Genomic DNA, 14,929 nt, shown 5'->3' with positions numbered 1-14,929 from the left:
GGTGACGTGCTGTAAACACAAACACGTGATTAAGGCAGCACAATTAATACATCACTTCCTGCGTGAAAATAAAACCCAGCTGCTCTATCCTACATTCTAATGCTAATTGTTTAAAATAATTTATCAAAGCTGCTAATTCAACTCTGGTTTCCAGGTTGTCATATAACAGAAGTGATAAAAAAAAAAAAAGGGCACCATAAAATCCAACAGCAATTAGCTACCGGTTCTTTCTTTAACCTGAGAAACATCAGCGTGTGATTTAACATCTAAAGCAGCGAGAGCTCAGTGGGAACTTTTAACGACTCGACGCCCCCCCCACGTCCACCTGGGACGTGCTACAGAGCGATGGGTGAAGTCCAGCAGAGTCCTGCCCTGCCAGAGGCGGCTTTGATAATTACTGTAATAGACCTTCATTATCAAATCCTCCTCACGATGGATCCGAAGAGTCTGAATGTGCCAACTGGGCCAAAACGCCACTTGAAGCCACGAAGCCTCACGTGTTCCGACGTAGAAGAAAAAGCTATTGTACATCACTGAGAGAGAAAATGATCATTTCAGGCAGAGTTGGCCACTTGGACGCCGGAAACCCTGAACAATCAGGCCCATGGGCGAGCGAGGGGCCGTCATCCAGTGAGCTGAGAGCCGGTGGAGAACATGGGCTCAGGAAAAAGAAACGTGACGAGGTTCCTCATGCACATTGTGCAGCCCTGCAGAAGGAAGCGGAACAACCAATTCATCCACTGACAATTATTAGATTATGTGTCCTGGAGGGCTGCAGCAGCGCTTTATGAATATGCATTAACCCAATCCTGTCTTTATCTGAATTCCTCCCATTGAGATCAGTGCATTATCTGACCATTACTCCCATTATGCTGCAGAGGAACGCTGCCACGGTGTATTTCTGTCAGCGTGGAGTAGAAGTACTCGGCCCTCGTGACCGACTCTCCACTGTGTTGTGACTTCCAACTTTCCAGTGTTTACAGTGACCACAAGCGACTCAACAGCCTGAAACAGGAGGAACCAAAAGAAATCCAGGGAACTTTTTCTTGTTTTCGGATCAATTTAAAAACAGAAGCTTCCTTGAATCCAGATATTACTCCACGTCTGGAGAACTGAACCCCACCGTGCACGCCCCTGCAGGCTCTCGCTCTCGGGACAGAAGGATTCTCTTCATCTCGGAGCAAAGGGTTCGATTTTTTAGTTTTTTTGGGCAAATAACAAGTATGGAGAAGCAGCAGTCACTCAGGGCACCGAGTGCATCATTAAAACAGAAAGTTAGTTTTAGTGGAAAGATGCAACTTCTCCACACCACTGGCTCCTTTGAAACTGTGGCCTGCTGGGCAGTGGGATCCTTCACGCTGGATAGAGCCGTGTCTATTACCACAGATTGGTTTGGCAAAACTGTTCATAAAAAAGAATATATATGAAATGGAGACGGGAGGAATGGAGGGAGGAGAAGATAGTAATAAAACCTCACCAATTTCAGCCTGTGACAACATGAAAGAGGGAGGGGGAGGTAAACAGTGGCGGCCGGCAGTGGGAGATGTGGCTTATCTGGGTCCTGTCCCCTAAACCCCCTACAGGTTTTGCAGATAACCACGTGGATGTATGTGTGTTGGACCAGGACGACTTTGTGCAAGTGGAGAAATGATCTAATGGTGCAGCAAACAATTTCTGTTAAAAGAAGAAGAAGAAGAAGCAACGCGTCCTTAAATCCGATAACTGATTACAAGCAGCCGCCAAACGCTCCTTGATGAATTAATCAGCCTCTCCCGGATGTGAGGGGTGATTTGGACGACTCTTCACGCAGAGCTGCTGTTCATCAGAGACGTTTGTGGCTATTTGAGTATTAAACACTCTGTTTGCTCTCTTTCTTTCTTTTTTTAAGTTAATCTTTTGACTCATGTGCCCACAGAGAGTTTCTCATTTGGAGTTCACATCCAGTGTTTCTCATAATGGAGCCACGAACACAAAGTATAAATGTTTTTTTCTGGATGAGTTGAAATCTCGAGGGATTTCCTGATTGTATTTACATCGGCTGTGTTTCTAGATCATATCACAGCAATGCACACATTTCATTTAATAAACCACATATCATCCAAAGCTGAATCTCAGGTTACGTCCGGTAACATTGTCAAATGTTCAGAGACAAAAAATATGTCAGTTTCTATTGAAGTCTATGAGAAAATTAGTTAAAGTCTCAATCTCTAGTTTAAAGTCATATTCATGATTCAGTCAATAAATCCCTGAATGCATTGGTGGCACAGATACCACGTGAGTGACAGCTGGTAGCGTCCAATGGGTGCCCACAGTTGTAGGTGGGTGGAGCTCTCAATCAGGCCCCACCCCCTGCTCCTCCATATATGGCTCTGTTTTCAACTAACCAAGATGGCACCGGACAAAATGCAACGCCCGAGGCTTCAAAATGGCCGCTCACAAACCAACGGGCGACGTCACAGTGACTCGGTTAGAAATTCTGAGAAACATAATTATTTAGTCTTGACCAGTCACAAGTAATAAGTAATGTTCTTATGATGCAACACACGATTTTCAAAACAAGAGTCACCTTTTTGTTATGGGGCCATAAATTCCAACGAAGACGTTCTCAGATCTATGAGAGCGTCATCAGGACTTTTTTAATATAACCAACAATCAAGACAAAGACATCAAGGACAACGTGGGCTCCAGTGTGATCATAAATCCAGTCCGCTGTGAGACTGCAGCAAAGAGCAGAGCACAGAATACATCTCCATTCCTGGGGAGGTGTATTTCACTTCTTAAACTGCAGCACAATCGAAGGCATTTTCTGGGAAGTGGAGACCGAACATAAACCTGTCCAGACGAGAGGGACGGGAACAAACACATTTGGTTCGATGGCGAGATTTAAAAGCAGTTACGTTCGGGGGCTCGGGAAAAAATTATTTACAGAGATGGAAAAAGGAACAGGCTTCTTATACCTGAGGAAATGAGCAGCTCTGAGCCTTTTGTCAATTTGTCTCTCGGGCACTTTCGATAAACTCACACTCTGCGGGAGGATCGGGCGATATTCAAATATTCATGGGAAAAGGTGGAAAAGAAGAGAAGGAGCCCAGGTCTGTGTTCATCCTCCCGTCGGACAAATCAACTGATTTCACAAAGCATGAGACGAATATGAGCGAGTCCATCAGCGACAACACAGCATGAAATATTCAAGCTAAGGGGTTGATAATGAAATGGAATGCTCGGTGAAGATTTGTATGCTGCACCTCACCTCTAAGATTACAGCTTCCATTAGACTAATGCAATCTAATGGCCAAAAATAATGATATACATTTCTGCAGAGGCAGAGCTTTCATTGCTAATCTGCGGACTAACTCTTGATAAAAGCGTTAAAACCGATGCAGAGGAACCGGGCAGAGAGCTTGAGTTAACACCACCCGCTCCTTATTTTACATTACATTAATTAAAATGGATTAATAAAAAGCAACTCAGGCGACAGAGATGACCTCATGCTGAGAACTAGAAATGGAAATAAAAGATAGCGAGGAAATTCAGGTTTTGAAATCTCCTGGCGAGTGAGTAAAAGTGGAAATAAATAAATAATAAAACAGCCAGAGCCTCATCACAAAGGTCCAGCATGATTAACGCTGTCAGAAGGACTTCACTCAAGTTGGATGAAGTGGTTAATGGGTGAAAAAAGCTCTGGTCACATGGTTTCCAGCAGCTCTCAGGAATCACTATCACATTGTATTATTCAGATTGATATTTGGTTCCTTTAGAAGCTTTGGGAGCTTTGCTTTCTTTAGCTTCTCTGGCTCTCGACAAGGAAACAGATTCTGATCATATTCAGAGGGAAGAAGTGTTATTATTTTTAAAAGGTTTAGAAATCACCTTCCCTTAAAATGCCCTGTTGCTGCAGCTCCTCTTTTCAGCCTCTGTCTCAAACACTTGGGTTTTACCTCCTGTCTCTTTAAGGTCCAGGACCAATCAGATTCCTGCATGGCCATTGAACTAATGAGAAACACAGGGTTAAAGAACTCAGACCTCGTGTCTCCTGATTCACTATGCAAACAAAAGTGAATAATACAAACAGTCATATTTCCAGCAGGGTGGGAGAAGCATTAATAGATTGTGTGTAGCTTCCTAATGAGTTTAGAAGTGAACGCTTGACCCCCGGTGAACTCTGCGGCCGGTGGGTTGAGTGAGACAGAATGTGTAACTAATTAAAATGAGCTCTGGTCCCAGTTTGTTTGTCTCAAAACGCTCTGAACACAAAGTATCAGACACAAAGTGCAGATCAACAAGGCCCCGGCAGATATGAGTTTAACACAGAAACTAGAGGAACATAAATAAAGCTCGTCTCTGCACGATTAAGAACGAGGCTGAATGACTTCACAGGAAGCACTGGGTTATCTACAGGTCACGAACCAGTCTCCTCCCAGTAGGAGATGTGGTTCAGCTGTGATTACTTGTTTGAGGATTTTAAAAAACAAAGTGAAAACCTCATGATTGACAGCCGAGACAGATCCCTGATTGGTTGCTCTGGGACTTTGCAAAGACGTCACCAGGGGCAGTAATGGTGCTGCGTTCCACTACGGCCCTAATGGAGAGGCCGTGTTTTATTTTGTCATCGGGAAAGTGGAAGCACTTTGAGGCGAGCGACACGCCGCTGACCTCTTCCTCCTCCATCAGAGACGAGTTGTGGATAAGCAGCGTGTCGCCCGATGCGTCCTGACAACACGGCCCCGTGGCAGAGGCATCTCTTCCCGAGTCATATGATCTGAGGCGAGGCGAGAGGTGCTGACATGTCCCATCACAGCGTCGGGAGGAGAGGAGCCGACACTGACTGTGACAATGAGAGAGAGAGGGAGCACAGAGCTGGCAGGAAGCAGATGCTGAGGTCGGGAAGCAGAGGCTGCGGTCGGGAAGCAGAGGATGAGGTCGGGATGCAGAGGCTGAGGTCGGGATGCAGAGGCTGAGGTCGTGAAGCAGAGGCTGGGTCGGGAAGCAGAGGATGAGGTGGGGAAGCAGAGGATGAGGTCGGGAAGCAGAGGATGAGGTCGGGAAACAGAGGATGAGGTCGGGAAGCAGAGGATGAGGTCGGGAAGCAGAGGATGAGGTCGGGAAGCAGAGGATGAGGTCGGGAAACAGAGGATGAGGTCGGGAAGCAGAGGATGAGGTCGGGATGCAGAGGCTGAGGTCGGGATGCAGAGGCTGAGGTCGTGAAGCAGAGGCTGAGGTCGGGAAGCAGAGGCTGAGGTCGGGATGCAGAGGCTGAGGTCGTGAAGCAGAGGCTGAGGTCGGGAAGCAGAGGCTGAGGTCGGGAAGCAGATGCTGAGGTCGGGAAGAAGAGGATGAGGTCGGGAAGCAGAGGCTGAGGTCGGGATGCAGAGGCTGAGGTCGGGAAGCAGAGGCTGAGGTCGGGAAGCAGAGGCTGAGGTCGGGAAGCAGAGGCTGAGGTCGGGAAGCAGAGGATGAGGTCGGGAAGCAGAGGCTGAGGTCGGGAAGCAGATGCTGAGGTCGGGAAGCAGAGGCTGAGGTCGGGAAGCAGAGGCTGAGGTCGGGAAGCAGAGGCTGGGGTCGGGAAGCAGAGGCTGAGGTCGGGAAGCAGAGGATGAGGTCGGGAAGCAGAGGCTGAGGTCAGGAAGCAGAAGCAGAGGTCGGCAAGCAGAGGCTGAGGTCGGGAAGCAGATGCTGAGGTCGGGAAGCAGAGGCTGAGGTCGGGAAGCAGAGGCTGAGGTCGGGAAGCAGAGGCTGAGGTCAGGAAGCAGATGCTGAGGTCGGGAAGCAGAGGATGAGGTCAGGAAGCAGAGGCTGATGTCAGGAAGCAGAGGCTGGGGTCGGGAAGTGGCGATGCTCCCCTACGCGGCGCGAGCAGCCGCCTCCTCGCTGCCGGGGTTGAAGCCACTACCGACTGAATGTGGGTCACTCTCCCTGGCTTCCACTGCGCTCTCTCTCCTCCAGCCTTTATGTTTGGAGCCAGGACATTTGAATACTGCATGTCACACCCAGGGCTCCGGAGCACTGCACTGTTTCCAGAAGATCAGGATAATATGAACACAGCTCGTGTGTGTGTGTGTGTGTGTGTGTGTGTGTGTGTGTGTGTGTGCACTGAGACATGCGGTGTTTACTTCAGCGAAAATGTCAGTGAGTCGCCGAAATCTAAATGGGCAGCTCAATATCGACTCCATCCACATGCATGCAGTGACCTCGCTGCAGTTTAAAGTCTTATTGAGGTTAAGCTACTTACTCTTCCAGTCTTTGATATTCTGCAACCAAGTTGTCGCCCCCCCCCCCCATGAATAAAACAGGGGACAATATTTCTGGCTGTTCACCGGCTGCAGCTCTTTGGCAAAGCAAGGTGAGCTCCAGAGGAAATAAAGATCATTTCATTAGAGGGAGCAGCCTGCAGGTTCCAGCTTTGTGTCGGGGAACAAACATTTAGCTGTGATGTGGAGGCTGAGCGCTCACAGATGACAAACAGACACACACACAAGGGTAAAAGGCTCATGCACTGTGATAACACACATGCTAATGGCGTGTCAGATTGTCAAGCAGCAGGAGCTTCAGGTTGTAGCTCATTTAAAACGACCTGTTGTTACAGCACTGTGTTCGACCCAGGTGGGCTAACAGCCAATCAGAGACCTTTGGACAGTGCATGGGGAGGGGCCGACTTATCACACAGGACGGAGAACATCTGGAGACAAGGTTTAATTCATGCATCCAGACAATTGATGCTCACTAATGAGAAATTACTGTGAAGATAATCTGCCAAAGCTTTGCATTTAGAATGGAATTTGTGAAATGATCATTGACGCTGTAACAACCAGAAGAAGAAACATATGTTTTGGAGATATGACTGATTTCTAATGTTTCACGAGCTGCTTTCAGATCTGTCAGAACACGTGAAACACACAAAAAGATGAACATTAAATAAGAGGAGCCACACACGTAGAAAGACAACAAGACTTGATCCGTCCATCACCAGAATGTTTGGGAAATTTTCATGTTGTTCTAATCGTGTCTGAACGGAACAACATCCGGGTATTATTTCATATGTGAAAGGAAAACTCTCGGAAAAGTTAAAGTCTGAAAACAGCTTATCTGAGACAACATTATGCAGATGTGTAAACTTAGCCCCGTCACCCATAAACTTTCTTTCTCTTCAGCCATTACTGTGAATCCTGCACTGTGTTCACTACCCGGTATCTAACTTTGTATTGAGCCGGTACCAGTGGGTTTATAGAAGTGTCCCTGCTGCAGGTGAAAAGGAGGTCGGCAGGAGCAGAGTTTGTGGCCCAGAAAACTGAAACAATGAGCACAAAAATATGAAAAAGAAGAGAGGAGCTAATGAGAATCATAAATCTGCAGAGTCGGGTGATAATTCTCTCACTACAAGCGACACCGCAAATCACATTATCGTAAATTAAGCAACGGGAAGCGGCGCGGTGGTGCAGTGGTTCGCTCGCCGTCAACCTCACAGCAGGAGGGGTCGGGTTTCGGTCAGGCCCCCCCCCCCCCCCCCCCCCCGCCGTGTCTGTATGTTTGTCACCATGTTCAGGCCAAACCCCACAACCCTCAAAAGATAAGCAATAATAAATAACAATAAATATGTTTGCTTACTATAAAACCATGTACTCAAATTAACTAACTATGTTTTGAGACTTTATTTAAAAGACTTCACTGATTGTGCAGATCTCAGGTCAGAGCTGTGGGCCCCTGAACCCAGATAAAGCTACTGGGTAAAATAAAAGATACTGGTTAGAGGAAACATGAACCAGTATCTGAAGCTGGTTCATATGACAGTACCGTATAATATAACTGCCCTAGATTTGAGCAGTTTGCCTTAGTATCAGTTTAGTAACTCACTTCTCAGATATCACAGTCCTGTCTCCAGTGGAGAAACTGAATTCAATCCACGTGCATGACAATGAGAACCGTGGAGCGATGATGTCACTGCTGCTGTTGTTCATCGATGTGCGACGGTGAGGAGAAAAACATCTCCGTCAATTAAAGGACATTTAAATGCAACGGAAAACTCATCCAGAGAAGAAGAAGGAGTCGGAACCAGGACGAGCGGAGGAGAGTTTAAAAACAGCTGCGTATTATTATTGTATGACCGTGGTAACTAAATTTGACACATCACTTCTCCCACACACACACACACACACACACACAGACACACACAACGCTCATTTCCGACAGCGTCACTGCAGCCGCGGTGAGAGAAACGAGGGCAGATTCCAGAAGCAGCCGAGCTCTGGCCTCCGAGTTCCCGGCGTCGACAATAACAAGTCAAACATCTTCAAAGCAGCGTGACTGAGAGGAGGAGACCTGGAGGGAGAGACGGAGGAGAAGGGAGAGTCGGAGGAGAACGAGGAGGCCCTCGGATTCATCTTTAAAAAGACGCTTCTCATTGCATCTTTAATAATCCTCCTCGACTCGACAGTCGTCTCACAGAAGTGTTGAACTCACACCCGATCGAGTGGAGTCGCTCAGGAGGCTGTGCTTTCTTCTCCGGGCTCCTTCTCTTTTTAAGTCTTGTGTTGTCTCACTGCTCACTTGCGTCCCTCACGGGGGGGGGGGGGGGGGGGGGGGGGCTCACAGACGTTGCACCGATGCTAACATGCTCAGCTAAATGTTTGAAGAGGCTGGGGGACGCGGTGAAGCCTTGTTCTACAAACACTCGCTGCAAGTTTGTCACTCCGCCGCACGCTGGATTCTGTGATTGAGTCAAACCATTGAGGTGGAGAACTTCCATGAAGGTGTGAAAGTGAAGCTCAGTCAGGACAATGTAATGACTGACACCGGATGCTACTGTACATCTAACAGAGGGGGAGTTAGAATGAGTGTAAATGCTGCTCGGAGGGTGTGAAGACAAATGCTTGGGATTCCTGGGACTCTGATAAGGAAGGGTCACGCTCTCCTCTAGTTACAAGAAGAAGAAGAACCACAAGGATGCATTTAAATTCTTTAAAATCCTCCAGAAGCTTAATTCTTAAACTAATTTCAGATTAGAAACCGGTCGAAATCCAAGAAACCACGTGACCACCGGGTTGAACGTGCATCTTCTATGACTGAGGACAAAGTGCAGAAGTTAAGAAACAACCTCAGACAGAACTTGTCCAACGTGAAACTCGCTTCACAAGATCTGATCAAATCTAAATCATTCTTCTGGATTCTTGATTAAATATTTTGTAACTGCCCCCAAAGGACGACAGTTAGAACGTGTGTAAAGTAAGATGAGGTGAAACTCAGAAACCTGATTAACTGTTCAATTAATGATGAATTCCTTTATGTAAAACTTTCTGGCCAGAGGTGTAGTTATAGATAAATCCCATTTCTGAGATCATGAAGAGATATCAAACAAGTATTTCTATTTGCAAATGCATAAACGAGAAGAAAGGAAGTAGCTGTTGAGGTTTTTGGAAACACAAGTTGTAGTTTGAAAACTGTGGTTGTGTTTTAATATGAAAAAAGTCTCCTCAGGTGTTTTATCTGTTTGTGTGATAATCAGTCAAAGACTTTTACAGTCGAGAGAATCACTTCTAATGAGCCACTCTCTGTCAGAGCCTGTAATGAGTTATTGAGCTCTAATTAATACTCTGCAAGTCTTCCAGAGATCCTGTAAAGATTACAACTGTCACATTTACAGTGTGTTTCATCATCAGGTTACTTACTGATAATAGATTCCTCCCGTTTCTATTCTCGGTGCCGCCTTCACGCCCACGAGCAGCGAGAGAGAACTCACTTTCCCTCCTCGAGCTTCGTCAAGTGCAAATAATCATTTATTCTCTAACCCTGAATATTGCATTGACAATCGAGGGGGGGGGGGGGTGCAGAGAGTGCAGTGCCGTGATGAGCCTCTCGTTCCTTCTCCTCAGATATTAAGAAAATATATATTTATTGCACCAGATTGTTCTGAAACGGTCCAATGTCAAAAACTCATGATTTCCTTATCTTATCTTATCTTATCTTATCTTAACTTATCTTATCTTATCTTATTAGGCCCTTCATGCTTTTGAGACCTTTTCAAAACTGTATCAAACGCCACCGGAGGATTTACAAAATGATCCCTGGATAAAGTTTTGTAAATATTTGTAGTTTTCTGGGCATTTGCCATTTATATGCTAATACAAATGCCAACACATTACACATGCATTCATTTGCAAAGAGACATTAAACTCCATGCATTTGCCAGTTAAATGATTTCCTCATAAGCCATCTATACAGAATTCGATTGAATACAGCCAGTGCTAATTAAATGCGGCCTTATAGTTAATAATTGAACAATCGCGGGTCCATGAATTCAAACGATAACAAAAGACCTGGTGCGATGACGTCATGAAGCAGCGCGGCATCATGGGAGCTGTTGTCTCACAACTCAGGCTCAAATCATGATCAAGGGATGAGGTCATGCATTAAAGTTTAATTCACGATTACACAGCAGCAAAGTGGTTGATTAATAATCCATCAGGAGTGACCATAACAAACAGTGGAGGGAGAAGAGAGCTAATTGGCTACGTGGCTAACGTGTGGGTTTCTCCTTCATCGTACATATCATTCAACAGATATATAACATAGGTTAAATGGTTTTTAGACATTTCAATTGATATCTGTTATATATTTTATCTTGATTACTATGAAAAATATAGATTTAATTGATTTAAGTGACATGAAACGTGATGATCATATCATAACTGTACAGGTTAAGCGTTTGCCTTGTATCTTAAATAACGAGCACCAGCTATATTATTTAAAAATGGGGAATAAGGAAGTGTGTAGCTGTAGGCACAACTACATTACCTATTAAATATATATATGTGTCAAAAGATCTATGATAATATTTCCCACTTATATTGAGGATTTAGCTTTTTTTCCTCCAGTGCAGTGAAAGTGCCTGTGACTGATCCAGGAGCATTACCTGGTCAAACACAGGTCCTGGGCTTTAAAACACAAACTGCTCTGAGTCGCACTTCCCTGGAAATTATTCACACAATCCCGTCCTGAGAGGAAAAGAATAAATCTCTCCGTGTTCCGCCTCCACTTGAGGAGGTGAACTCCACGCTGCTGCCACACTCTAACCCCGTCGCCTCCTCTTTATCTCACCTGACTTTAATTACTCCTGACACGTCGCTTGGCTTCGTGAAGGAGAAACCAACGAGACGGATGAAATATGTGATCACGTTCTCATTTGGCCTAAAATGAACATAAATGACGCTGGAACACAGAACACTGCATGAAGAGGAATGACGTACCATCGGCCACAATCAACGTGCACGCTCTGATCTTATAATAGCATTAAATCCCACAATTAATATTGTTATAATGCAATAACCTTTATCTAATTATGTGCCTTGAACCTGGCTGGAGACAGAGGCTGTAATGGAACGTGCTGTGATAATTATTCCATTAATCGTGAGCTATTTGTGTGAATCCTATATTTCCTATAAGCCGTTGAACCGGGGACTTCACACGACGCAGCATCAGACTGTTTGTTTACACGCAGCCTCGCCGCCTTCAGAGGAAACCAAATTGCAGACGATTATGTGTGAGCGTAATTATAAAGAGAGACATAAGACTGTAGTTTACGACTGGAGAGCGATGACTCACGTTGGAGTCGACCTGGAAGCTGCAGAAATAATCTGTTAATCAATGAGACTTGTGGAAATGATTGCATGGAAGCAGGAAAACTCAGGATGAGCTTCTGCCGTGGAAGTAAACAGCTCGATCAGATGTTTCCTTCTCCGATGTGTGAACGTGTGAATGTAAACACATTAAATGTGACATTCAGGCACAGCAGCTCTCGGACTGTGCATTTAAAACGAGACTTACTTGAGGCTGAACTGCTCCACGGTGGAGTTGGGCATCAGGTAGAGGAAGATCTTCAGGGTCTCTCCGGGTTTCAGGGGCTTCTCCGGCAGCCTGAGGAACATGTTCTTGTCCAGCTGCTTGTCCACCAGCAGCTGCTCCTGACTGGCCTGGTACAAGCTGATGCTCCCAATGCGCAGCAGGGGGTGCTGTGACAGAGGTTCTCCCCTGGAAGCCCCGCCACCCCTGTGACCCGAACCCTCACTGCACTCCCCTTCCAGATTGGGCTCGTGGAGAGTGTAGTAGAGCTCGGCCTGGAGGGTCTCACTGGTGAGCCCGTCCAGGAGCCCGTCACCAGAGCCTTTCCTCCTGCCCAGTGGGGCCACGTTGGTGTTAAACCAGGACGGAGGCAGATCCAGCTGAGCCAAGCACTGGGCCAGGTTGCCTTTCATGCGGCAGGAGGTTTTAATTTCACGGACGTCCCGGAAGGCGTGCAGACGGACGCAGGGCATCTTGTCCTCAGCCTTGAAGTCGTCCCAGTCGCGGCCTGCGATGTAGAAGAACACCTGGACCGTGGGGTTGTTGGAGAAGACCCGGGCCTGGACGATGAAGGCCCGCACCTTCCAGTTGACCGTCAGCTGCCCGGGGATATCCAGAGGACTAGCTGGCTGGAGCAACTCCTTGGTGAGGGCCTGGTCGCTGGCGTAAGGCCCAAAGGTTATGTTGATGGCAGGGAGGTCTTTAGTCTGGAAAACCACAAAACTCTCAGCTCGCTGCAGCGGGTGTCCAGCGCTGGGGCCACTGCTGCTCCTACCGCCGCCACCGCCACCGCCAACCGATGGTCCTGTGGTCTGCACCTCTCGTAAGAAGAACGCCAGCTGTGCGTTGGACATCTTGAAGTTGGCGGGCAGGTACACGTTGGGCGGTGAGGGGCTGGCCGTCATCGCCGAGGAGCTGAGGAAGGCGTTCGAGGTGGTTGGAAAGATTTTCCCTGCAAGGGCTGCGAGGACAGAAAGAAGAAGAAGAAGAGGGAGGTTAAACTTCTAAACACAACTTTAAAACAACTTTTATCACTCTTGAAAACAAGGGGTTAAAGTTTGTCGGAGGATAAAAGATACAAAGAGGAGAACAATGAATGAGATATGAGCAGGAAGTCACTACTCAGACAGCTGGAGGGGGGAAGAGGAGCACGAGGTCAACACACACTAATCAGATGATAACAGGCCAATACATGTCAAGCACCCGGGTCAGAGGTCGTCCAGTGAATCAACATCAACAAGGTGTGAGATGTTTCTCTGGGAGATAACAACTCGTAGGATCACAGCTTCTCACCCATGTGAAACCCACAGGATTACTTTAAAAAAACAGCAAAGAGTCAAACTCTCACGGAAACTTTAAAATAAAAACCAGTAACAACGCCGGAGCTAAATCAAAGTCATTAAAAGAACAAGCCGAGTAAAAAGAGACATACTTATCAAAATGACCCAGAGCTGAGCACAAACACATAGTGGCCTGTCCCCATGGTCCAAAGCAAATATTAAAAGTCCCATATTCCAACTGGTTTTATCATTGAGATCTCATTCTTTAAATGTGAAGAAGAAGAAGAAGTAGAAAAAAGAAAAAAAAATCAAGGGGATCTTATTAATTCCTCCTCCGGTGGGTTCGCTCCTCAGCCGGCGCTCCACAGAACTTTGTCCTCTTCTTCTCGGCTCCTCTCAAGAGAACCTCTGCCATGTGTTGCAGAAGAAGAATAAATGAGGGAGGGAGGGCAATACAAAAAGAAGAAGAAGAAGAAGAAGAACAGCAGTATGCTCCAGCGGCTCTTCACTTGGTCGTGTCCTTGAAGCCGGCTACAAAGGTTCTGGGCTTCTTGAACTTGTGCCTGTCTGATTCCCCGTGGCTGGTCTTGGTTGTGAGAGCGTGGTTCAGCCTCACGCCGCGACTCCGTCAATCCCAGACTGAGCCAGGCTCCGGGTCGGGCTCCTGATCGACAGGCGGAGCCTCCTCCTCCCGGCTGGTGGGCTGCACGGGAACTACAGACAAAGCCTCTGACGCCGCCCCATCTTGCCACACCTAGTCTCTAGTCTATAATCACCATTTTAGCTCCCGGTCAGAGCTAAGACACACAACCCCTCAGAGGACTAGACTTACACCACACACACAGACACACACACACACACAGAGAGACGGAGGTGAAAGAAATAACACTCTGCAGCCCGATTCATCCTCTCTCTCTCTCTCTCTCTCTCTGGACGTGTTTGGGCAGACTCGAATGTGTGTGTGCATGCAAGTGAGTACAAGGGCTGTGTGTTTGTGTGTGTGTGTGAGTGAGTGAGTGAGTGTGTGTGTGTTTGTGTGTGTGTGAGGTGGGGCGGGGGATGGATGTATTGCTTGAATGCCTCCAGGCAGAGAGAGAGCGAGCGAGAGAGAGAGAGAGAGTAAGTGAGAGGGAGAAGGGGAGAGGGAGGGATTAGGTAAAGATTATTGATGAATTAGCCCAGCTCTCTTTCCCTTCTCCTCCTCCTCCTTCTCCTTCTTCCCCTCCTCCTCTTTCTCCCCCTTCTTTTCGTCTGCTTTAGCCCCCTGAGAAATCCATGAGAATGAGGGGATACCAGCTGGAGGGGGAGGGGGACCTGGACTGCCTCCCTGCCTCACTCACATGTGCCTGGAATTCCCATAATAAAAGAGAGAGGGATTCATGTGTGTGTGTGTGTGTGTGTGTTCGTGTGAGTGTGTGTGTGTGTGTGGGCCCCATAAACTGAATGGCAAACAGTGGGTGCAACAAAAGATGAAGCCGCAGCCGGGGAAACATCCCACACTTACAAATGAGCAGTCGTAGCCATAGAGAAGTCTGCAGGAACTATAATGATGAGAGAAGCTGCTTAGAGGCCGTGGAGTCTCTATCGAACGCCCTCCACCTCACAGGAATGTGTGCACGTTGGAATGCGTGCACGTGTGTTTAGAGAGAGGAGCTGCTCTCGTCTTGATCACAATTAAAAGCGACAAATATGTGCAGCAGGCGCACAAAGTTCCTCGAGGTTCAGCTCGACCGGATCGTTCACACTCCGGAGACCAAGTGAATGTTTTACCTCTAATGTTCAACATGAGGAAACTGGAAGTCCTGCAGTTCCCTTGGATT

The 14,929-nt window shown here is 47.1% G+C and overlaps 1 protein-coding gene across 1 annotated transcript in view; it reads right to left on the bottom strand.

Moving 5' to 3' along the window:
- The window catches only part of tmem132e (transmembrane protein 132E), a 100,576-nt gene extending 86,843 nt beyond the window's left edge, over positions 1-13,733 (bottom strand). Inside the window, exons 1-2 of the mRNA XM_053442420.1 lie at positions 13,262-13,733; positions 11,815-12,790 (exon numbers count right to left, since the gene is read on the bottom strand). Coding sequence (XP_053298395.1) covers positions 11,815-12,790; positions 13,262-13,340 — 1,055 coding nt within the window. The 5' untranslated portion in view covers positions 13,341-13,733. The remainder of the gene's footprint in view (positions 1-11,814; positions 12,791-13,261) is intronic.
- Positions 13,734-14,929: the final 1,196 nt, after the last annotated feature.

The sequence above is a fragment of the Pleuronectes platessa genome, chromosome 15 (assembly GCF_947347685.1).
Source record: "Pleuronectes platessa chromosome 15, fPlePla1.1, whole genome shotgun sequence".
NCBI lineage: Eukaryota > Metazoa > Chordata > Actinopteri > Pleuronectiformes > Pleuronectidae > Pleuronectes > Pleuronectes platessa.
This window is presented reverse-complemented; position numbering and strand designations above follow the sequence as displayed.